Source organism: Plodia interpunctella, chromosome 7 (genome assembly GCF_027563975.2).
Source record: "Plodia interpunctella isolate USDA-ARS_2022_Savannah chromosome 7, ilPloInte3.2, whole genome shotgun sequence".
NCBI lineage: Eukaryota > Metazoa > Arthropoda > Insecta > Lepidoptera > Pyralidae > Plodia > Plodia interpunctella.
Genome location: NC_071300.1, coordinates 4,601,250 through 4,624,719, shown reverse-complemented (window position 1 = coordinate 4,624,719; position 23,470 = coordinate 4,601,250). Strand labels below are relative to the sequence as shown.

General features: G+C 34.3%; 3 protein-coding genes across 3 annotated transcripts; 1 reads left to right on the top strand and 2 right to left on the bottom strand.

Annotated features, from left to right (window-relative positions):
• The first annotated feature begins 599 nt into the window (after window positions 1–599).
• LOC128671269 (putative carbonic anhydrase 3) lies at window positions 600–19,583 on the top strand. The gene is made up of 7 exons (XM_053747610.2): window positions 600–897; window positions 11,326–11,373; window positions 13,524–13,688; window positions 15,102–15,240; window positions 18,153–18,258; window positions 18,481–18,708; window positions 18,922–19,583. The coding sequence occupies exons 1-7, from the start codon at window positions 852–854 to the stop codon at window positions 19,165–19,167; spliced, it is 978 nt and encodes a 325-aa protein (XP_053603585.1). The 5' UTR covers window positions 600–851; the 3' UTR covers window positions 19,168–19,583.
• Window positions 16,127–18,157, bottom strand: LOC128671268 (uncharacterized). Its single transcript, XM_053747609.2, has one exon. The coding sequence runs from the start codon at window positions 17,744–17,746 to the stop codon at window positions 16,205–16,207; it is 1,542 nt and encodes a 513-aa protein (XP_053603584.1). The 5' UTR covers window positions 17,747–18,157; the 3' UTR covers window positions 16,127–16,204.
• On the bottom strand, window positions 19,572–21,839 carry LOC128671270 (uncharacterized protein). Its single transcript, XM_053747611.2, has 3 exons — window positions 21,454–21,839; window positions 20,604–20,724; window positions 19,572–20,356 (listed from the first exon to the last, which is right to left on the bottom strand). The coding sequence occupies exons 1-3, from the start codon at window positions 21,594–21,596 to the stop codon at window positions 20,144–20,146; spliced, it is 477 nt and encodes a 158-aa protein (XP_053603586.1). The 5' UTR covers window positions 21,597–21,839; the 3' UTR covers window positions 19,572–20,143.
• Window positions 21,840–23,470: the final 1,631 nt, after the last annotated feature.

Genomic DNA, 23,470 nt, shown 5'->3' with positions numbered 1-23,470 from the left:
CTTTTGAAAATGTTGTCACACCCTATTATGACATACAATTTATGGACGATATCTAGGTAACCATTTTCTTCTAGCCAATATAGTTGTCTCGCTGCTGGGCTAGGGCTAAGCAAGCACACCTTGTACTTCTCCTTCTTCCTGTGTAGTTCTTTTAGTGCAATATGCTGTCATCTCCGTAGGAAACCAAATCGTTGTCGCGGTCTTTGTCGCCCTTCTGGCATCCATAAGCCAGTATCGAGCCGATCTCTCTGGCTAATTACCTAGTGCTAAAAATATTCGAATGGCTATATATATGTAGATACTTTTGGACATTTCATAAATGCACGACTATGGGTGTAGATGTAGTAAGATCTACCCAAGCTGTTCTGTAGCTTTCGTGGTTAAACTACTAGACCGATTATAATGACTTAATTGAAAGGTGTAGGTATTTAATAATTAGGTCACGTACACAATACTTACGAGGCAATTGGTTCCACAAATTGTCAGCACATTAATGATATGCTTGATCCGGGGGCTGTAGTACATGCTCGGAAATCTTTTTGCCGCAAACAGCTGACGTCCTTTCTAGTCGAGGCAAAGTAGCGGAGACACAGTTTGCCGCCAAGCACTGCCGCGCAGTGTCGTGCCAGAATTACTATTTGAGCGCACCTCGCGACACTCATCAATAAGTTAATAAACACTGATTAAGTTAAATCGAGCTAATATTATGAATCATATTTTTAACTTAAACTGACGAACTTAAACAATATCTAGTTGAAAATTACAATGCCTGATAGACGGTGATAATTTAATAAATTGCTTCTATAAAACTAAATAATTTTCTGAAAATCTACAAATAAAATACATTCATCATGCGAATATTAATACTGTCGTTTTTTGCACTCGCATTATTTCAAGGTATGTATATCTAGTTAATGAAGTCCTCACCTAAGTTAACTATATTATACATAGTTTTATATTTACTTAGTTTACCTTTCTATAAAGTACCTACTTACCTACAGCTACTACATTTCTAGAGTTCAGTAAGTACAATCACATTATCTAGATCTAGGTAAGAATGTAATGTATTGTGATTAAAAATATTTCATGATTAACGAATGTCTGAAATTAAGTACTGCTTCCTACTTGGCTGTTAATACACTACTTTCTCTTTTACCAAAATGCTGCATGTATTGTCTTTTTATTAAAAATTGTGTATTGAATTGGTAAAAACAAAGTCACTTTATATATGTATATAATAATAAAATGTGAAAGTTTGTGAGGATGGATGGATGTTGTGAAAGATGTCGTGATTACAGGTGTTAAGAGACACATATATAAGAACACATACATAACAAGTAAGAGGCTAAAGGCAAGCTTAGGTATATACATAAGCTATGTCGACATTCCAAATTTTATTTATAGACAGTAGACCAAGTGAATAGTGAATAAAAAAGATATACATAAATAGTTTTCGGGTTTAAAAAGTCCTACCGAAGTATGACCATAATTTTAAATGTATATTAAATTAACGCTAGTTTAGTAAGTATACTAGTATATTTGCGTTAGTTCATTTTAATAACTAGGTAGTATTAAATATTCTTCATTAAATTATATTAAACAATAAAGTTTTATTTTTTCTAGATGGAACTCTCACTATAACCACAGGCTACAACATAGCATAGAGCAATGTTTACAATGAAACTAGGATACCATACAATAACCTTAGGCCGAGGCGAAGCCGCAAGCAACTGTTATCCTTAGGATGGTTTGTATGGTATCCCAGTATAGCATTGAAATTTTCTGCTTTGATAAATTAAAAAAAATACGAGGCAACAAACGGAGATTTACCTAAGTATTGATGTTTAATGCATCATTCAAAACCTAAAACTTTCTCTAGGTGCTAAATAATATGAATACCATCTAAGAAAAATCTAAAATATTACATGAATGTTCGTAACCAACATTTCGTTATATATTTAGTTAGCACTACACGAGTCTCATGTAACTAATATCGTGACTGACAGTTTACACACAACAGATTCCTATTTTCTGACTTATTCCATCCATCCTTAGTACACTTATAAAGGGTTATACATTGCATAGTCGCAAGAGCACTAGACCTCGGGAGCCTACAGGAAGCACGGCAAATAGAAATTCTTGTTACTACGAGAAGATATCACGTTTCGTTAAAAATCCTTTCTTGTTTGTATTAAATAAGGGTTATATTCGGTTCGAGGCTCAGCCATTAGACAAGGTACTTAATTTGACACCTCTCTCTTAGCCCCGGTCGCTTTCCTGTATTGTCTTCTCTTCCCACAGTCTTCGGCATCCTACTAAAGATGCCGATACTTAGTTAGCCACGTATAGTACGTATAGTTAAATCACAAATACAGCATTTGGTCTGTCGATTTTCAGTAGTTAGGATGTTTGTAATTTTTGGTAACGGTCAGTAGGTAGATGATAGTCAATGGCGTATAATTGTAGAGTACTATACAAATTCATAGATTTTGTGTGATTATACTGCTATACTTCATTATAGATTTGGGTTAGTCAGATTAGTGGTTAGGTTTCTATACTTATATAGGTTCTTACAGCTACTCATTCACTAAATCAAACACACAACAAAGCATGGTGTCTTTTTTCGTAACGTTAAAGCATAAAAATGCTGCGTGTCTCCAAACAACATGGCTGACCACGACTACTCTGTCAAGAGCATACGAAAACAAAAAAAGAACTCATAATCATTTCTTCATCGAGGGATAGAAGAGATTTAAGTATTTTTGTAAAGTTACAATTTTAAAGTCCACATGCGTATCAACATGTTGTTTATGAATAATGCTTAGTTGACAGGTTGCATTTGTTAATTTACGTTTGTGAAATATAATCACGTTTATTGAACCCTGCAAGCCTTAGAAGTTTTTTACTTTATTATAAAAAGTTGATGGCAAACAAAAGGCGACCTTTAAATGCGTTAATGTTACGTTCATTCAAGGGAATTAGATTTTATGGGTCATATCGTAATCATCGACCATGGGCCATGGTACAAAACTATAGTTAATGAATTAGCCCATTCAACTATATTTACCCCGAGTTTAGGCGTAGCGCAGAAATTTAAGTGGATAAATTAAATTTGGCGGACTCAGTACGGTATATACTGCTTGACAATTTTATTGCTTAATTACATTTCTTCTGGCTCTACTTCTTAATTTTCTTTTGTTGGCAGAGTACACAACGACGCATTATTCATATTGGATTTTGTTTCACATTAATGTTTTTGATGGGGTTTTCATTGCTTAATGCCTCTTGTTGCCGCTCTACTTCATAAACGTTTATTTATTAAGGTAGGTAGGTAAGTACATACATACCATTATTATCTGAATGTCAATGTATTTAGATTGAAATAGATTAATGAGACAAGAAAAACAAACTATGACCTCTTAAGATTAAGAAAAGGGAAAAGAGTCCATTAATAAAACAACTTTAGCAAATATTGTTTTATCTTGTTTGTTAGGTCATATCGATTGGATTATTCAAATCGAAAAATGCTGAAATAGATTAAAATATAGTGATGAAGTTGATTTTGGGGATAATGGACGTGCGCACCTGACATGACAGGTCGTAAGTAATCTTTCTGATGAAAGTTTACTTACGTGACATATTACGACACTTCACACACTTTGTTTTATTTATTAAAACCGGTTAAAAATAACACTAGGGGTTGTACTATCTTCTATCCTAAGCAAACAAGAAAAATGTTTACTATAAAATGTATACAGTTTTATTTACTCAAAATATCGTGTACATAGAAGGTATGAGTTGTCTAATGGGAAAAGATAGCTGCGGTAGGTGGATATTTTCAGGACCCCGAGAATTTCTTTTTCGGTGAAATAAATTAGTTGCAAGGAAGATTGAGAAACTGCATTGAACTGAACGGTGACTATGTAGAAAAATAAAAATATGTACATTTTCCTCAAAAGTTTTTGTACTCATAAAGGCTATCAATTATTGTTATTGAATAATTAAATCACATTGAATACCAAGTAGGTATGCACAAGCTTTGACACATTTACACTTTTTTTGCAAGTACATAAGTAAGTACTTCGGCTCAGCAACCGTTTAGAAGATTGTAAAAAACATATGAGAGGAATAAAACCATTAAGCAACCGGATTTTAAGTTAGTACCTTGTCATTTTACTCTATACTACTAATATTACTGTATATCAATAAGTGTTAGAATTTATTATATCTGTAGTGGTTGTTGGAATACTATCTGTAAGTGTTAATGAGTCATTGTCAACGTGGTTTACTGCTTGGAATTGCTAAAAATGACACTCTAAATTCAACTTTTATGCGCTTTTATTTAGTAGTGAAGGGTAGCGTAAGGGAATTTAAGACAACTCCAATAAAATAAATAGTACTTAAGAGCTTATCAAATAGTGCTTAAGAGCTTATCAAAATGTTAGCCAACCAGTCAAGCATCAAATCTTAAATACTCATAAAAGTACACGTGTAGTAGAAAAAGTTGAACTCAATTCGGTCGGACTTCGTAGGAAAGGTCGAAATTTAATGTGCTTAGTTCACTATAATTTTATTTGGATGGTGTTGAGTGCGCTAGAGTTTACTTTGTTTCAAACTCTCACTTGACGCCATGTGACGGCCGAATGAAGGCTTCGTCTAATATTCACTAACTGTGATTCGATTAAATTATGTAACTGGTATAATCAAAAAGCTGTTAGAATAAAACAATAGATTCCTAGTTACTCCACAATTGTTTTTAAAGAGTTGACACGCCTAAAATTACTCTTTATGACGGATTAAGTAGGTGCTATTATTTAGGACTTAATGACATAATCATACAGAATGAGTCTAGTAGTTTTATTATTTGAAACCCAATTACTTACATATAAGTATGTATAAATTAGCTACACTATTGTTATTACAAATAGCTTTGGAAACGTTTAAATTTGGCGAACCAAACAGGGAATGTCGCCAGCCTTCTGGGCACTCTAGACTCCGTGACTTTAGGCTCAACTTCTTATTTAAATTACATACACAGAGGGTACTTTTTATTTCGATAAGTCCTCGGAAGGAAGTCCCGGGGATCATCTAGATTTGTATAATAAAAACCAAAACTTTGTAAGTTTTGGTCTTTATTATTATAACAATCTTATCATGTCCTATTATGCAATATGCATTAAAACAGACATTTCAGTTAATGACTATCGTAGTTAATAAAAGTTTTACTTTAGATATCATGTTAGGTTCGAACTGATATTTGATTTATTTTCAACAAAATTGAACGTGTTAGGAGTACATATCTTCATCATCTCTTTTTCAAGGTGGGTCTTACTGTACATGGACCATAATACGTTTAGATAAATCTTCCGCTTCTAGATAAATCACTATAAACACCTGAGTTTATTATTATTGTTATAATTAAACGGAAAGTTGGCTGCATGTGCAGATGCATAATAGAAATAAAAACAATTATGGCATTTGGATTGCGACCAAATGCATAACCTATTTACGTTCTGTATCCGGAGCACAATAAAACTGATTGATGGTAGCTGATTATATAGTTACTATGTGCCTATGACATATATGATACTTAGTAGAATTCTATTCTGTTTAAAAGACGTTATTTTCTAATCAAACAGCTGAGAAACTTAATTTTTAAATTCTAACGAGTCTCCATCCATCCCTAATGATAATTTAATAAATGCATACTTTCATTTACCAACTTACTAGCGGCCTGTATCCCGGCTTCGCTCAAAAATAAAACCATAAAAGATTATACGCCTAATTGGAATTACACTACTTATCTGTAACGGTGAAAATCGTACAAAAATCCGTCCTTCCGTAGTTTTTGAGTTTATTGCGTTCATATAGACATACAGACGCGACAGAGGGAATTAGTTTTATAAATATAAGGATTAGCAGTTTTTTTATCACCTCAGGTAGGATATCTAGAGTAACATGAGGTGATAAGAAAAACTGCTGGTAAGAACATTTTGCTCTTGTTGGAATAAAGCATAGGAGCAAAACAGCACATGTCCACAACTTTCTAAGAGGCTAATAATTTTGAATGAATCTGGACTAGGCTTAATGTTTCAAGTTTTAAGATTTATCTGCGCCTGCGCTGGATAACTTCCGCGAAGTGACAGTGCGTCATAATCGTAACATTGTGGTCAATGAATTCACTTTCCCTACAGTGCGATAACCGTTTCGATTACAGAGAATATTTTGAATTTTTGACTAATACTAAAATATTTTTTTTTGATAAAAGTCATAACAATAACAATACCAAAACCCTATCTTAACAGCGAGGTAAAGTCCCTTATACGCATGTATTTTCCACTAACTTTAGACATAATGTAACTTTAGCAAACATTACATTGAATTTGTGTTTTCAGTGGGGGAGCTAACCTAAAATTAAACTAGGGTTTTAGACCTAGTACAAAGTTGCAAAACCAAATAATTGCAATCAGAGTTCGTGTTCTGAAGTTTTAGGTTTCTGTAAATTTTGCCCAAAACCTTGCGTATAAAATTATATTATCACAAGATAACTAATGGACATTGAAGGTCGAACACAATAGGTGAAACTTGACTCCCGAACAAACAAACTCTCCAATACATTTTGTATTATGTAAAATACTTAATAATTAACAATAACAGAAGCACCAAAATTACATAACATTAATATTTACATTTGCGGATTTCACCACAATTCCCTTCTGTGTGTTTGACAATGGCATTGTTTAATATTTGTAAGACATTCTTGCGAATTTTATTTACGAACGTAAAAGTAGCCTTCCTGATTGCGAGCATTACGACGAACGACATTCGAGTTTTGCGTCAAGATTTTATAATTTCCTTGTTATCGATTTGGACATGTATACATTGACTATGCAGGTGTTAATGTTGTGATAGTGATATGTCATTAGATTGCTTAGGTACTTCGGTATCATCAAACTGTTTACATTCTAGTCTATGAGTGACGAATTAGATTTTTTGTTGCAAATTTATTTCACCTCGATAAAAAAGTTAAGTGCAGTCTTGTGACTTTATTGTACGGTCGGGTATGTCCAAGGCACGACAATGACCACTATGTGAATCTTAGATGATATGATAATGAATGCAAGGCTGTCAGGCCGGTTAAAAAAAACATGCCACCTTCATATTTCGTAAGGAATTGAGTCAAAATTTATACAAGCTTTTATTTAAGTAGTTTACAATGTACCTATGTATGCTCGGGTGGAATCATGTAACTCAATTTTGAATGAGATGTCTTAAATCGAATGAGCTGATACTTTGTAAACGTTTAGTTTAGATGACAATGCTTTATTATGATAAGCGTGTCCGAGTACGGCTCCCGTCAAAGGACCTCCTCAACGGTTTATTGCACGGGCATGTCACGCGTTCAATGCATTAAGATCTCTCTGACAACAAGAAAAGTTTATGTCAACAATTTCATTTTTGTGAAAAACTTGTTTGTTTGTTTGTAATAACTTTATTGCACGAAATAAGCACACTAATAAAAATTAATACAAGAAAGATACATTGTACAAAAAGTGTATAAAACTTGTAAAAAAAGCTCATAGAATGCGGTCTTCCGTGAGGACGTTACGGTTAATGACAGTATTGTATCCTCCATGGTACTTCATCGTTAATTAGGGTTTCAATAATAGTCTGATGTGCGTGAGCCCAAGATTTATGATGGAAATATGTTTATTTATTAATGACCCAGCCAGGGCGTGCTCGTATTATGTCGATCGCCATCAAGTCATCAAGGTGAGATGAGAAGATAGATATTATACAAGCTTGGTATTTTTTTCACGCACCACAACGAGACACATGACACCTACTTGTGGTAAATTAAATTTGAATTAAGTATATCAAGCCAGAAATGTTTATCCACAAATTTCCATACTATGTATTAAATAAACTGTTTAGGCAGCTAGCGGAGTATGGTGTTTGGTGAAGAATGCATGTGTTCTACTTTCATTAGAATTATGACTTTTTAATGCGTCCAAATCAATGTTTTGAAACTCTACAAAAGAGTAAGCAAAATATACAAGCTCTTGTTTTTGATTTAGAATTTAAATTATTAAAAAAACACTTTTCTAGGTTTACGTCAAAATTAGTTGTGTATGTTTCATTCCACATGATAACCACTTCCCTAATGTGGAATACGACTGAAGAATCTTGAGATCATATGAAATATTTTTGGAGAGCCTGAATCGAATTAATCACATTTAAATAATCTGTTATCTAAAACTCTTCACATGAATCAATGTATAAATGTAGAATTTCATAGATTTTGATCTATTGCGAGTGGAGCGCAAAGACACAATATTTTAATAAAGCCTTTCTAATATAAATAAGTATGGAAGATATATCATGATTAAGTGTCGGTATACTGTGGAATAGGTCTAAAAGATGCTAAAACAATAAAAAAACATACGCATCATAAACATGAAATGAGCTAAATTACTATGATTGAGTTGATATGATCTATAGCCGTCATCATCACAAAGTAAATTACCTACATATTTCTTCGAAAACAATCCTCATATCGTATAGGTAAGCGTCATTACGGCTTGAATTACCTATGAGGATCCCGACAGTTGCAGTAGATAGCGTGTCAGTTGCAAGTAGATACCTTTTATTTATTTAGTGGTGCATGCCATTGATTGTTCCGATGCAGCGTGTTTCAGGCCACATATTAAACTAATAAAATATTTAGAGTCGAGGAACGACACTATAACATTTGATGTCAAGGTAATTTATAGGTACCTAAGTAGTTCCTCGGTTGGACCATGGAAAGGTTAAATGTTAAAAAAGTTAATTCTGTACAACAGGTTCATACCAACCAATTAATATAGTACAATCTATATTTTCGAATACGTAATTGCTAATTATTTAACATACTTATTACAATGTTACAGCCCTTTATGGTTTTCACAGCAACTTTAAAATGGTGGAAAATCGTAGGACAATTATAATTTTAATAATCATCCTACCCTGAGTTGAAAATGCTAACCCCAACTGTGTAAATAACGTAGTGTATAAATGTAGAGTTACGATAATTTATTGATTTTGTCTTGAATTGTTTGGTTTGTTTGGTTGATAAAACAGTTAAATAATTTAACTTTCCTTTAGCAAACGGAATAAATAGCAACACTAACGCAGTTACCGACAAAAGCCTATTAATAGCGCCCTACAAAAAGTTTGTGTCTACAATTATTTTTATCAATGAACTTGACACGCGTCACTTCTCGTTACGGCACAGAATTAATGTAGTACTAACGGTTACGGGTCTTTATCATCGCTGACAAATACACAGCCAAATGCAGCAATCACTGCCTTTTTCGGCCTCACGTTTTTGTTGATGTTTGCTCAGAGTCAGAGGAGTAGTGTCTCAATAAAGCAACTAGAGCTGAAGAAAGGCCAGACGAGAATAACTTTTGCTTGTTTTATTCAATGCAGGTAAGTATTTGCGCCTTGTATCCAAAATTGACTCTACTACTTGCTTTCTGTTTGGTAAATAAAAGACTAAGGTTCCGTTAAATAAAATCCGGATGTTTTGTTAATAAGTAAATTATTAACAGAATTCATATAGAGATAAATAGAAAACATGGCAAATAAAGTTAATTCATGTGAGTGAGAAAGCTTGCTATTTTTCCAAATCTTAAATATATCTTGACGGTGAATATTACAATCTAAGCTTCAACATATTAAGCTTCAAGAAAAACTGTTACTAGTTGATGAAAAAGTAAAAAAAAAAGATTAACAAACCGTGATATAAAATCGCAAGGTGAAATCGCAAAACGTCGCCATTGCATAAGTCAAATCAGAAATGTAGTGCAAGTCTTTATTTTTTATTCATATCTATGATAAGTAGGTAAATACAAGATATATTCTAAAAATTCATTGTATTTATATACCTACATGTTTCGATTTAGGAAATTCCTATACTTAATCTTCGTATTAATTCCTGCTGGAAATCAACATGTATTTATATATTAAAAATTGGAATGTATGTTTCATATTTTCAATATATGCACGATGATGTCTAGTCCAGTATTCAAATTTATGAATTTTACTTTGAATTTTAAAGATCGTAACTAGCTCGTTTAGTACTGAGGACAAGGCTATAAATCCCACTTATATGGTGTGTTAAAGTTTGCAAGGATGCAAGGTGAATATCTAGGAAATGCAGATAATTACTTCACCTCTCATGCAGTCTTCTAAAATAGAATAGAATCAATCACCATGTCAATGTTATTCCATAATGACAGTCTTCGCAATGGAATATAAGTGAAATAGAAGCATAGAGGCTTTATACAAATAAATTATATATAAAATAGTATATATAATTTATTTTATATATACTATTTATATATAGAATTGATAAAAATCTACATAGGACTTTATACGAATTTCCTTTCAATACAAACCTTTATACATATATCTAAGTATAAGAATTTTTAACCGTCGTCTTACGCAGGGATGACAATAAGATTGTCTTATCTGTGTCTTATTATCGACTGCTTTATTTGTTGTTTTTGGCATCATAGTTTCCATTCTGATGAGCCGATATTGACCTAGTTTTTTTTAGTAGAACGAAGTGAATCAGTCGAGAGAGAGTTGGGAGATTAATTTTTTGTCTAAATAGTGGGAATGAATCGAAAGCCTGCTCCGGAGGTTTTTAATTTTCGTTATTTTTAGAGCGTTACGACGAAGTGACAGTGTTTCCAAATAAAAAAGCTGATGGCAATTCTGTTCGCGTTATTATTCCAAATTCTACGATACTGGCTGTGAATACGGAATGAGAATAGTATTATTCTAGTGTAGTCACTTCCATGTGGATCACTTGATAATATAATGACAATGTTCCGGTGTTAATACTGAACACAAAGGGACATTCCGTTCACAATACAACGTGTACAGAGATGGCTTGTAGTTGGCATAAATACACATTATTCTGGAAAAGGTCCATGTCTCGCGAATTCCGACATAGCATGTTAATTTACTGTTATGATGATAATTACTTATATCCAGAAAACTTGCCCATAATGCCGGCTCTTTTGAGCGTTCTACTGTGCTGATGTAAGTTTGTAGTCTTAATGCGACAAATCCATAGTATACTTAGTTTAGTATCCATGGTATACATGGTTTAGCTGCGTTGTGGGTTGTGTCAGAAATGTTTTTCTATGGAAAGAATATTGATACTGTTTCTTCAAGTATTATCTAAGTATCAGTCTTTACTTCACACTAATATTATGGTTGTCGTAATTGTGTAATGATATCATCATTTTATTAATTAGTAATTTTTTTCAGCACCAGAAATGACGAAAGGCGAAGACTTCGGATATGATGGTGTCATAGGTAACGTTAAAATTTATTTTTTTATGTCCCTAAAATCCTTGTAATTGCTAATAAATCAATACCTATAACTACATATAATAAAACAGTAGAAAAAAATTGTACATTGAATAATATTTACATAAAAACAAAATTAGGCGATAGAAACATAGTACAGTACACAGTAACAGAGTAAGAATTTAAAAAAAAATCTGTTTGTCTGTCTGTTTGTACACGCTAATCTTCGAAACTATTGGACGGATTTGTATGAAACTTTTAGTTATATAGCTATTAAGCTTAGGAAATATATAGGGTATAAATATTTATTAAAACTGAAACACCTGATGTAGATCCTGATGGTACAGCTAAACTATAGGAAATATAGAAATGACGCCCTAACAAAACTTGTTCAGTCTGGTGAGCATTTTCTGTTGAGGTATAAAAATCGATGATACACCTGATGTTGACCCATGATGGTACAACTTAACTATTAGGAATTATAGAAATACGATCTGGAATACCTGAAGAAGAGTCATAATGGCCAGCTAAACCATAGGAAATATATATTTCGTATGAGCAATCTTCTGTATATGTATCGTTACGCTTTGTCTGTACAGTTAAATTTATCTAATAATTTTGATTCCTTACCAAAAATTGTTCGGCCACGCGAACGAAGTCTAGCGGGCATCAGCTAGTATCATGATATAATTTTGTTGGGTAGAATTATAGGTATATTGAAGTAGAAGTTTTTTTATGTACATACAATAACAATATTTATCTAAGGGTAGGTAAGAGGTATGGATCTTTTACCTAATAGAAAAATATATTCAGCTCTACCTATTAGCGGCGGCGTGGTCAGACTACATCAAAATTTGGTCAGATTATAGAAAACAAGTTGTAATGACTTCATAATCATCTGTATGTTGCATCCATGGATTTAGTAAGTACTTCGTACAAGTACCTACTAATTTTACATGGTTGCATCTTCTTTATAAACCTAAATCTGTAACTTACGGTTCACAGGGTCGTTTCATAAGTATCATAATATACTCTGTGATAGTACTATTATAGTCATGGATTTAGTAAATACTTCGTAGTACCCACTAATTCCATGATTATAATATTCTTTGACGTCAATAAGTGATGTATATCATCATAAATTGAATAAAGAATTTTGAATTTGAATTTGAATTCTAAAACTTCTTTGTACAAACACAATACCTCTTTAGATATTATTTCCATAAGGCTACCTACAGCACTTACATGATGCAAATTACTAATTACTATAATAGGGCGTTGTTAAATTCTGCTAATCTGCATATCAAACCTTAGCTGCTTGATTGAAAATAAACTCTGGTTTATAATGCATTTTATCCGGTACCCACTGACTTCATCATACTAGCTTCTTTTGACACGTTATATAAATAAATGAATCGAAAACAAAACTTACTCGACTTTGTGTGCGATATACACAAAGTCAGAAACTAGCAGAAAAACCCAGAACCGCAGACAAATATCTGTAAAAATATGTTACAGACTGGGGATCGAATCCAGTACCTTTATTTATTTATTAGATCCGGATGGGCGTGTTGACCACTATGCCACTGAGGTCTTTAAATTTTCTCAGCAATATTGGAAAAGTGGTCGGTTGTGTGCTAAGTAAAGAGTCAAAGTCGTACGAAAGCGAGAACTTGGTTACTTGTTTGAGTTCCTAACTTTCTTAATTGCTTCTTACACAAACTGTTTGAACGAAGTTCGATTTTCACTCAATACTTAAATGTTCTTTAGTAATGACTATACTAGACAAAAAAATTACGAATACTAGACTACAATCACACACACTCAACTATATTTATTAGAGGGGAGATATCTTTAGATTGTGAGCTGTTGATAAATTATGAGCTGTAAAAACTATTCAAAATGTATTTGCTTTTTTGTCAATAGTTTTTTGTCCATAAACACAGCAGTCACTCAAATTAAATAAATATACTTATTGAGTGGGTTGCACCAGCCAACTTTGATCTTAACTTTAATCTGCGCAGAATAATGCAAATATATACCACCATTTTGTCTAAAAGTCATCGGCGCGCAGGTTAAAGTTAACGTCAAAGCCGACTGGTACAACTCACCCTGTATGAAATCCATATCTGGTGGTAATGGACAACGCTTATTAGGGCCGATGCACTGGGGCGAACGCTACCGGGAGTGCGCGGGCAAGCACCAAAGCCCCATCAACATCAACGTGCTGCGCGTTAAGCAGGTCACGCTGCCTGACATCGTCTTTGTCGGCTTCGACGACTCCATCGACGGCGTCCACGTCACCAATAACGGACATACAGGTATCTCTCTCATCCGAGTTAAATAAAACTCAAATTGTAGAAAATTTGGCTGTTATATTCTAATCTAACGTCAGCCCTCTTTGGAAATGAAATTGTTGCCTATCAGCTGCTAGGACTCTGTGTCTCATAGTCGCCTCATACGACATCTACTGGAGGATATGGAGTGGTTCTATTCCAGCGCGGGAGCAAAAGCCCAAGTATATTGTATAGATACAGAATCATACGTTATACCTTACGGGGTAGAACCAAAGTTGCGGAACTCATAGGCCATGTTTAGCTGAATGGCAGTTTATTATCACACATATTATAAATTGTATTACAATAATTTTGCAAAATTTCTCTTTTTTTGTGAAAGATTAATATATCTCCATCCAGTTTTAGTTTATAACAGGGTTTTAATACGACAACAAAGAACCTCTGAACAACATTATCTCTCAGAAGATTTCGGAGGTCTAGACCGATTGTTGTTTATGCATAAATCATTTGACAGTGTGATATGGTGTTCGACCATTCATTTACCTACTATCTCAGTAATTAATTGCAATGTCGAGCATAAGAGATAAATAAATACTTGAGTTCAATGTTCTATATTGTCTTGGAAATTTCCAAAAGAAAATTTCCTTCAACAGTTCAACTTTTTAGGTTCACGTATGCTCATAAGTATAACATTGTCCGTAATCAACAAGTATTATGTGCATTATAATCTTGCACAGAAATCAATGACAAATAAGTGGCCGGTAGCCCGCGTAATGAAAATTGACGTAAATGCATTGAAAATTAAGTGCTGATATAACTCTGCCATATAGGTAGGAGCGATATTATCCGCTTTCTACTTTTAGTTTTTTGTAGTTTAAAATCTTTTTATGTACCTCTATACTTCATAGGTTTCACCCATGCGATTCCTGATGGGGCGCTATTTTAGCTATGAAGTTAAATTTCTAATATTGGCATTGACTGGCGTTAGCAAAACAATAGTAAAATCTATAAATACGCAGGAGATAAATGGCAGCTAGGTATCCATTGATTTCCAGTTTTACTACCCAGCAGTCAATGCAGATTTTAATAATCCTAAAATATAATATTATAAACTTCTCTTGTTCTGAGTTTTGTGATAAGAATAAATCAGTTTTTGTGGCAAGAACCAGTCAAAAGAAGAATCCTGCATGATATAGATCTATCCTGCATGATTCTTCTTTTGACTGGTCAAGTGTCAAGCCATGCCATGTGTTGTTGCAGAGTTTTATTATATAAGTATAAACTTGGTCGATATCTGATGAAAAGCGGTCACATTGCGGTGACTATGAGCGCTTGTTACACGTGTTGTCGATCCTGAATCTCACGCCTATAGAAACAGCGCTTTTTAAGACCTTGTTGTTGTAGTCTCTACAGACACAATTGTTTTACCAATTTCAGTGCTGATCGAGGTGGAGAACGAGCCACACCCTCGGGTCCGCGGAGGTCCTCTAAATGGTGACTATATCTTTAGTCAGATGCACTTCCACTGGGGCGACAACGACACCTTCGGCTCCGAGGACAAGATCAACCACAGAAGGTACACACAGATTTTATATTAATTATCATTATCATTAATTATAAAATAAAATGACCTACTTAAGAAATTCTTATCATTCAAATCTGACGCAAAATGAAGAGTATGTACCTACACTATATATAGAAATATATTAATAGATTCAAGCGCATTGACCAAACCATTATTTATCATTATGATTAGCATAGCTAGTATAACCATCGGGAGATTTTGTGAAATTTAAAAGGTTGGGCACGGATCGGAAGTGAAGCGTCTGTCACGAAGCATATGTGTAATAATATAACTTCTACTGGAAACACGTTGGGTCAATTAATAACATTTTATACCTCAAATAGGAATAACGTGATCCTTAAATAGCTTTGTCTGCCTATCAAGAGACTTTTTTGAGGAAAAATATGGATAGGTGCTTAGGAACAGAAATTACACCTATCAGATACGGCCTACGGTTTTCTATTTTGCGGTTCACTGAAATTGTTTGATAATCCAAACAAAATGGGAATATTGATTCCAAAATTTTCCTCTTAACCTTATTTCACATGGTATATCCTATTTCTTTATATTCTTTTCAAGCTTCAGGGATCATTTATTATGCGAATGAAGGTTAAGATCCTAGGCTGTTATAGAGTAACATAGAAACTATAAAAATTATCAAATAGTTGTTGTTGTCAACTCGTTTCTTTCCATAATTTTGGAAAACGGAAGACATCTTCTCGTCTTAAAATATCCATTGTTCCAAATACAAGACGTCGAAAAATAGCCTAACCGACTGGATGCACTTTGTTGAACTGTATCAATACAGTCCAATAAAGTTTAACCAGTGGGTTGCTTATTACGTAGAACATATTGTTTGTTAAATAAATGGATTTTATTTATTTCAATTCCTTTTATTTTGATGTTACATATAATTTATCGCAGAATATCTAATATAGGAATTATATCTTAACCGGTATCCAAAGAGTGTAGGATATCATTTAAACTTAGGGCAAAGTTTATCAGCGTTCGCTTTCTTAAAAACCCAGTCAGTAGAGGTATTTGGACGGCTATAATGTTTAAATGTCGAATAATATTCTACTTCTGGTGGAGTAAGAGGTGAACGAGTTTTGGGTGTCTCGTAAGGAAGTATGGGAGAAGAATACGGTTCTAGTTTACGGTCAATAGGACAATAACCCCTGCTACGTGCGTATTCAGGGGTAAGTTTATAGGGGTGTTTAGCCTTCGTGAACGTTTGTGCTGAAATTGGAGTCGATGCCGAGTTTAAGTGGCTTAAGGGAACCTGTGTAACGTACGTTTGAAAACTGGGGGTTGTAGACTTACAAGGCTTTTTAGTGCAAGTTGTAGGTAATGTAGGATCAGTAGGCTCAACATCAGAGCTCATGTATCTGCTACTCCAGTGGCAACCAGATCTACTAAAACGGTTACCCGTTATAGTCACAAACGTCGATGACATAACTGGCGGGACTACACGTGGTGAAGTTATATTTTTGAATTTCTGGGTGCTTACCATTGGAGTCACCTTTTTGAGCCCTGATGGAGAGATTGGTTTATCAACATTGATCGAAGAAAGCATATTAAATGGATTTTTTGACTTTTGATTTTGATTAAACGGATTTTTTGACTTTTGATTTTGACTAGTATCAAATGGACTTTTTGGCTTTTGATGTTGACTAGATTGTTTTGGAGGATTTTTATTCTGTTGCCTGGTTTCTTCAAAATCTTTGGTCGGAGGAAAGCTGATATGTTCTCCAGGGAAAATGTCTGGCTTATGTTCTTTTGGAGCTGCGCCAATCATGGCAGAAGCGGTGGAAGCGAGAGCTGGCGCGGCACTGCCACCAGGGCAAATACAACAAGGGCCACAGGGACCGCAAGGGCCGCACGGTGGTCCACAGGGTCCGCAGCCACAAGGCCCGACTGGACAGCAAGCAGGTTTTGTCACGTGGTAAGGGCCGCAGAACCAAGTACCATAGGGATAATAATAGTACCCAGTCATAAATTGGAGACAGCGCGGAGGTACATTGCAGGGAGGTGGGAGACAAGCACAACCGCAGGGCCCTGGGCAAGGTCCGCACGGCGGAGGGCATTTGGAATATGGCCGTTTTGATGTCAAATCGGGTAAATGCGAGCTAATACATAACAAAACAGGCGAAGACTTCTTGTAGCTAGGGTCCCTAAAAATGAACCTAAATCTGGGAGGACTGAAGTGTCTAACAGGAACGTATGGCTTCGCGCGGGACTCTGGCACGAGGTTGGGGCACGACGCGCAGAATCTGACGTCTTGAGAGCGGGCCGCGCTGCATCCACGCCGGTTCTGCGACTCGAACAGATGCTTCGTTCTACTGAACCGGCTGCGACCAAGTGGTAACACTTTCTCATCCTTCGGACTCGTGATTAGCGCTGCCTTTGATAATGGCGCTGGATTATTCTTAGGCGTGGTGGTAAGAGGACGGCCCCTGATGCATTTCAACAGAGACACATTTTTCGGTAGTAATGCCTTTCTCAAAACTAGAGCCATTTTTAGGGCATTAAGTTTCACCTTAATGAAACTTGAACCTTTTAATTTTATAAGGCAATGGCCTTATTTTTAATGTTACTTGTGAATTTTATCCATTGTAAAAGGAAATATATCAGAAGGAAACAAGAATACACAGACTGTTACATAAAATGAAAATTGATAAATGTCATTCTGTCATACATGTTGCATTATGTTTACTATATGATCATTATGGACCTCTATGGAATTTGCAATGAAGTACGTATATGATCTACCTACATTTCAGAAGTTTCACATTTTCCAAAATAGTGTTTCATGCTGTTTTGGTTTCACCGCTAATTCCATTGTTTCATTAAATAATTATTTATACGCACGAGTCATAATGCTTGGCACTTAAATAAGATATTTTTTCTATTATTATTTTCAGTTTTCCAATGGAGTTACACATGGTGTTCTTCAAAGAAGACTACAGTAATACTTCCGAAGCTGTTAAGCATTTAGATGGCTTGACAGTACTTGCATTCTTCTACGAGGTAGTGTCGACGACATTTAATACAACACAATTTACTTATTCAATTTCAAATTTTACAATACATTTTTGTACAAGTTATCGATAACGAGTTGTTCGAAATATAAAAGCTTATACATAAATCAGGTTAGGTCTGCCCTATAACAGGACCAATCCATATATTTTAGCCTTGACGCCATGAAAGAAAGAGTGCTGACACTATATGTATAATAAAATCTTTTTACAGTTGGATCGTCACAAGCACCCAGCGTACGATGACATCACGTCAGCTTTGCGCAACGTGACCGAACCTCGCAGTAGCGTGGTCATGGCCCACCCGTTCTCCTTCCTCAACATCCTGCCCTACGACCTGCGGCGGTACTTCACTTACCAAGGGTCGCTCACCACGCCGCCCTGCTCAGAGGTCGTGATATGGCTGGACTTCGAACAACCCATTCGCTTGGCACATGATCAGGTAATTTACGAGCAAACTTTGAAAACATGCATTATTACTCCGAATTTTAAAATGCCTGTTTGTTTGTAATACACGCTAAGACTACTAAACATATACATATACATTTGCATGATTTTTTTGTATAGCTATTAAGTGTGGGCGACATGTAGGGTAATATACAAAAACATAGCAGAAATACCTCAACAGTGACTAACAAAATATCGATGATTACAGATAGAATCGTTCAGAGAGTTGAAATCGGCCCATGGGAAAATAACGCACAACTTTAGGCCAATCCAGCCGATAGGGGATCGAATGGTGTTCTACAACATCGATAACAACTACTTCATATACAACGAGGTAGACGAGCCTGAGGAAACTACAACCCACAGGCCTCATCGCAGGAGGAACAGCTCCTGCAGACCTAAATACCAAGTCATTTTCGCTTTTATAACAGCAGCTATTTACTTTTGTATATAAGGTCACATTTCAGTGTGGTAAACCTAAAATTTCACTGCTTTTTTAGGGTATAAGACCTTGTCAGAAAGAACCAAATCTTTACCCCGGGCAAGGCCGTAGAAGACAGAAATCTAATAATAACATCTAGACCTTTGTGGGGCACATATTAGATTTGATAAAAAAATGCCATTAGTATATTTTTTTAATATTTAGATCTCCACAGTCAGAGAGGCAAAACTATAGTGTATACTTTGTATTTGTTGCAGATGTGTCAATTATAAGTATCTATTAACGATTATATTGGATACTAATTAGAAATGTAGACTATAATAAATAGATATTATGTAATTTTGAAAATAAATAACAGACTGACAATATTATTAAGAGTTACGGTGTAATCCTGTGATAATTAAATGAAATAAAAATTTTCAATCCAATCAGATTTTTATTACTAAGAAAATAATTTTACTTATTAATATTATTCTTACTCAACATTAAATGTATGCATTACTTGATGTTTATACATTGTTTACTTTCAAAATTCTGTTATTACCAACTAAAAAAAAAAATTTTATCTCTGTAGTTAGCGATGATCAACAGCGTATTAAGCTATCGGCGAATAAAGGCCGCTCACGAGCCTCACCATCACATTAGTATTATAGTTTTCCATTACAAAATGTAGTAACAAATTACGACGACTATTTTCGTGGTCTATTATCTTTTTATCAAATTGTGTCCAATAGAGAGCTATGACACTTTCTAATAAAATAAATTACACATATTACAATCACATGTGTATTTTTTACTTTTGGCTATTAATTAAAAGAATTTGATAAAAATGTTATAGTGGAGCTAGTAAGCGGGGTGGGCCTGTCATAATAGCTGTCGTTCACCAAGCTGTCACGTGGCATAAGGCAGGGAAATTGATATTACTTACTTGACACATAAATTGTATGAGTGTATTTATTTAAATCTATAAACTTCTAATTTACCTAAATCAGTCTTCTTCCACCTGTCTGCTATCAGCCATGGTGAGCACAGCCCCCAGGTTATCTTCTGAGCCCTGCTTCAGCCGTTCCCAAATCAACTCAGCAATAGCTTTCTGTGTCCGCCTTTCGAGTTTCTCCAGCTTTTTAGCAACATCTCTTTTAAGATCCCAGTCTGGTTTTCTTGGTGCTAAACTCGATATGTCCAAATCTTGTAAGACTACCTGCAAACATTGTTAAATATCAGCACCCTGAAAAGTTTTAGTGGTGACTATTTTCATTGAGGTATGGTAAGATCTGGTAGTGTAAGTTTTGTTTTGTTTTCAGTTAATAAAAAGTAAAAACAGTAAATTTAATGATTAAAAAATAATTCCTTTATAGATAGGAATCTTTTCACATACATTGCTTTAATTTAACTTCCCGAAACCCATTGGAGAAGCATTTTCAAAATGTTTAAAACTATAAGATCACCTTTTCTTTGCCAGCTTCTAGCAAATCTTTCACATCCTCCTCCACAGCTGACGGTAATGCATCTGCAATCTTTGCCTCTTGCAGTGTTTCATCCTGAGGTTTGTAACTTCTGAACTTAGGTCTGTAATTAATTAAACATAAATGACTATAATTATTTATTTCAAATCATCAAGTGTAGGGCCTCTCTTTTTTTCAATTCTGGCCTGTACAATTATATGGCCTGAACAACCAAGTAATACATTTTGAGAGGACATCTAAAAGAAAGAACTGTGTTTATTCTGATAGCACATATTGAGGGTGTCAAACCATCTATAGGTACATATATATAAGCAATAATAAGAGTATTGATGATATGTTTTGCACTATGGATTGAAGCTTGCAATATAAACCTAATTACAAAATGAAGGTTTTAATTTTTGTGAGAGCATCCAGCATGAAAATTTACCTACTTAGCAATAAATAAGAATGTAATTGGTAATGATAGATGTAAGTTGTGAATAAATAAATAATAATAAATAAAATAAAAATTAATAGATAGACCTCCCAAGCTCTAACATAGTACTTGTGAAGGTCTGGGACACATTTCGGATTAAGCTACTTACATTTTTTAATCAACAATTAAGAAGAAATTTACGATATTATCCAATAACTAAGTAGATAGACTAAGTTGAAGTTTGATTTCAAGCAGTCTCAAGGAATGCCGAGTCTTACCAATGCAGTTTGTGTAAGTTATTCAACTATATGCCAACCTAGTCTGTACCTATGTATAAAAAATAATTTTGGTTACTAATGGAATAATCTAGTGTTACCACGTGTCTGCAGGGATAATATATCAAGGATGTCAACTTACTTTGGAAGTTGTACCACTTCAGTCGATGTCTCCGTGTCGTCACCGCTTGGAGTTTTCCTCTTAAGGTTTTTAAGTCTTTCTTTTCTTTTAAGGGCTTGTTCTTCTAAATTGCCAATTCCTTCGACAATGTCCATTATAACCATCGTAAGAAACAGCTTTGATAATAAACGAATTTATAACAAACAAATACAGTAGATAAATAACCGGTCACCTGAGCGAATTTTTAGGTCCTATTAATTTTTAATGTAATTGTATAAGATCATAGTTCATTTAGAGATAAATAAATATTTTCCAATAATTTAATTAATTAATTTAACTTTAATTTTATTTATGATTATAAAATAACCTCAAAGAATAAGTATAACTTGTATAGTAACTGGAATATAGGCTTTCTTTCCGTCCGTCTGGTCAATTCAATGACAATGACATCTTTGTCAATGTTAAATCAAATCATTAAGTGTTGTACCTAATAGCTACCTTTCCCATATATTTTTTTGTCTAAATCGATCTTTCGTTAACATCACTAATACATCTATCTTGCTTGTCTAATAACACTTCAACCTTGACATTGGCACAATCATCGTTTGACTAAATGACGAAGCCATGAAATTTAGAAGTGAAGTGAAATTTATATGTCAAAATTAAATTCTCACATCGATTAGTACCTATGGAGTAAATTCCATATAATCACACTATACTTTCATTAAAGTCTATGGTATCCACAAAGATCATTCAGTGTGGAAGAAGGAGATATTGGGCTACCGATGAAAGGGATAGCAATACATATAGGTACTTGGAATAAAAAGTTCGTGGGAGTACTGACTGGCCCAAAAGTTTAAATTCTAATCTTTTTTTATTAGGTGTAACTTTATACAGCCTCATAAATAGATATTCCTTAACCTATCCATTCTTGTGATCCCGCACATACAACGAAATAAAATTAATATATAAAATAAAATAAATATAAAATAGAACTAGCATTTAAAATAACGGCCGCTATTATGGCGCTTGATAAGATCTTTTACAACAATAAACTGCAGAAGATAGATCATTGTAATTTAATGTTATTTTGAGTTTTACGTCAATTATATAATAATGTACCAAGTAACAAGACAAAAAACGGACTTTTAAGTACTGCATCGTATTGTTCGTAAATTCTAAGGTCGTGTCATGCATGATTACACTATAATCTACAAAAGTAATCTATGGTCATGACTCGTCCCTCGCCCGTCTCGAAATCTATATTATTGGTTGAAACTACCGACCAATAGCGTTGCGTTTCAACTGATTTAAATTTCCCTCTTACTTCATTTCAATCACTTATATAATATAATACCAGCCAAAGATATGGTTTGCGCAGGGCCCTTCTAAATCTATGATACCAGCTGCCTACCAGTAGTCTGTAACCCTGTAACCCACGTAATTATTTTAAAAATATGCCTACTTACGTTTTTATGCACAGCACAGCATAGCACAGTAATTAATAGAGAGTATTACTGCACATTTATCCTAGGTTTATGTTAGGTACACAAAAGCCTTGCCGCCTTTTGCTATGTCAATGAAAACGTTTATTTTAGAGTACTTTATTAATCCTTTCATTGTAAGCATTCGTTTGTGAAAATATACAACAATGTAGCATATTCGGGTGCCGAAATATTGGGAAAAATTGTTTTCCATAAGATAAAAAACTTCGAAAACTATGGAATACGCCTCACGCTGTAAAATTTTGAGCCAGTAAACGGTCGAGAAAAAGCTCGGAACACTTCACACGTGAATACTTATTAAAATATGGACTTCATACAGGTAAGATCTTTAGTTAAAATCAAGTTTATATCAGTTTATGACCACAATTGACCAAATAATGCAGAACATAACCTAAAATAGTGTTATTTTTTTTCAGGGTAATCCACTAAATCGTTCCTTTTGCCTTTAAACTCTCACCACGATTGCGTAGAAGGTATTTTTGGTCGTAAATCTGCAACGTTATTAAAAATTGGCGCTTCGTTACATTGGCAAT

Coding starts and splice junctions, on each gene's coding strand:
- LOC128671269 (XM_053747610.2), top strand. CDS start 852: ATGCGAATATTAATACTGTCGTTTTTTGCACTCGCATTATTTCAAG. Junction 15,241..18,152: donor GACAAGATCAACCACAGAAG/GTACACACAGAT, acceptor TATTATTTTCAG/TTTTCCAATGGAGTTACACA. Junction 18,709..18,921: donor TTCGCTTGGCACATGATCAG/GTAATTTACGAG, acceptor CGATGATTACAG/ATAGAATCGTTCAGAGAGTT.
- LOC128671268 (XM_053747609.2), bottom strand. CDS start 17,746: ATGGCTCTAGTTTTGAGAAAGGCATTACTACCGAAAAATGTGTCTCTG.
- LOC128671270 (XM_053747611.2), bottom strand. CDS start 21,596: ATGGTTATAATGGACATTGTCGAAGGAATTGGCAATTTAGAAGAACAA. Junction 20,725..21,453: donor GAAGTGGTACAACTTCCAAA/GTAAGTTGACAT, acceptor AATTAATTACAG/ACCTAAGTTCAGAAGTTACA. Junction 20,357..20,603: donor TAGAAGCTGGCAAAGAAAAG/GTGATCTTATAG, acceptor CAATGTTTGCAG/GTAGTCTTACAAGATTTGGA.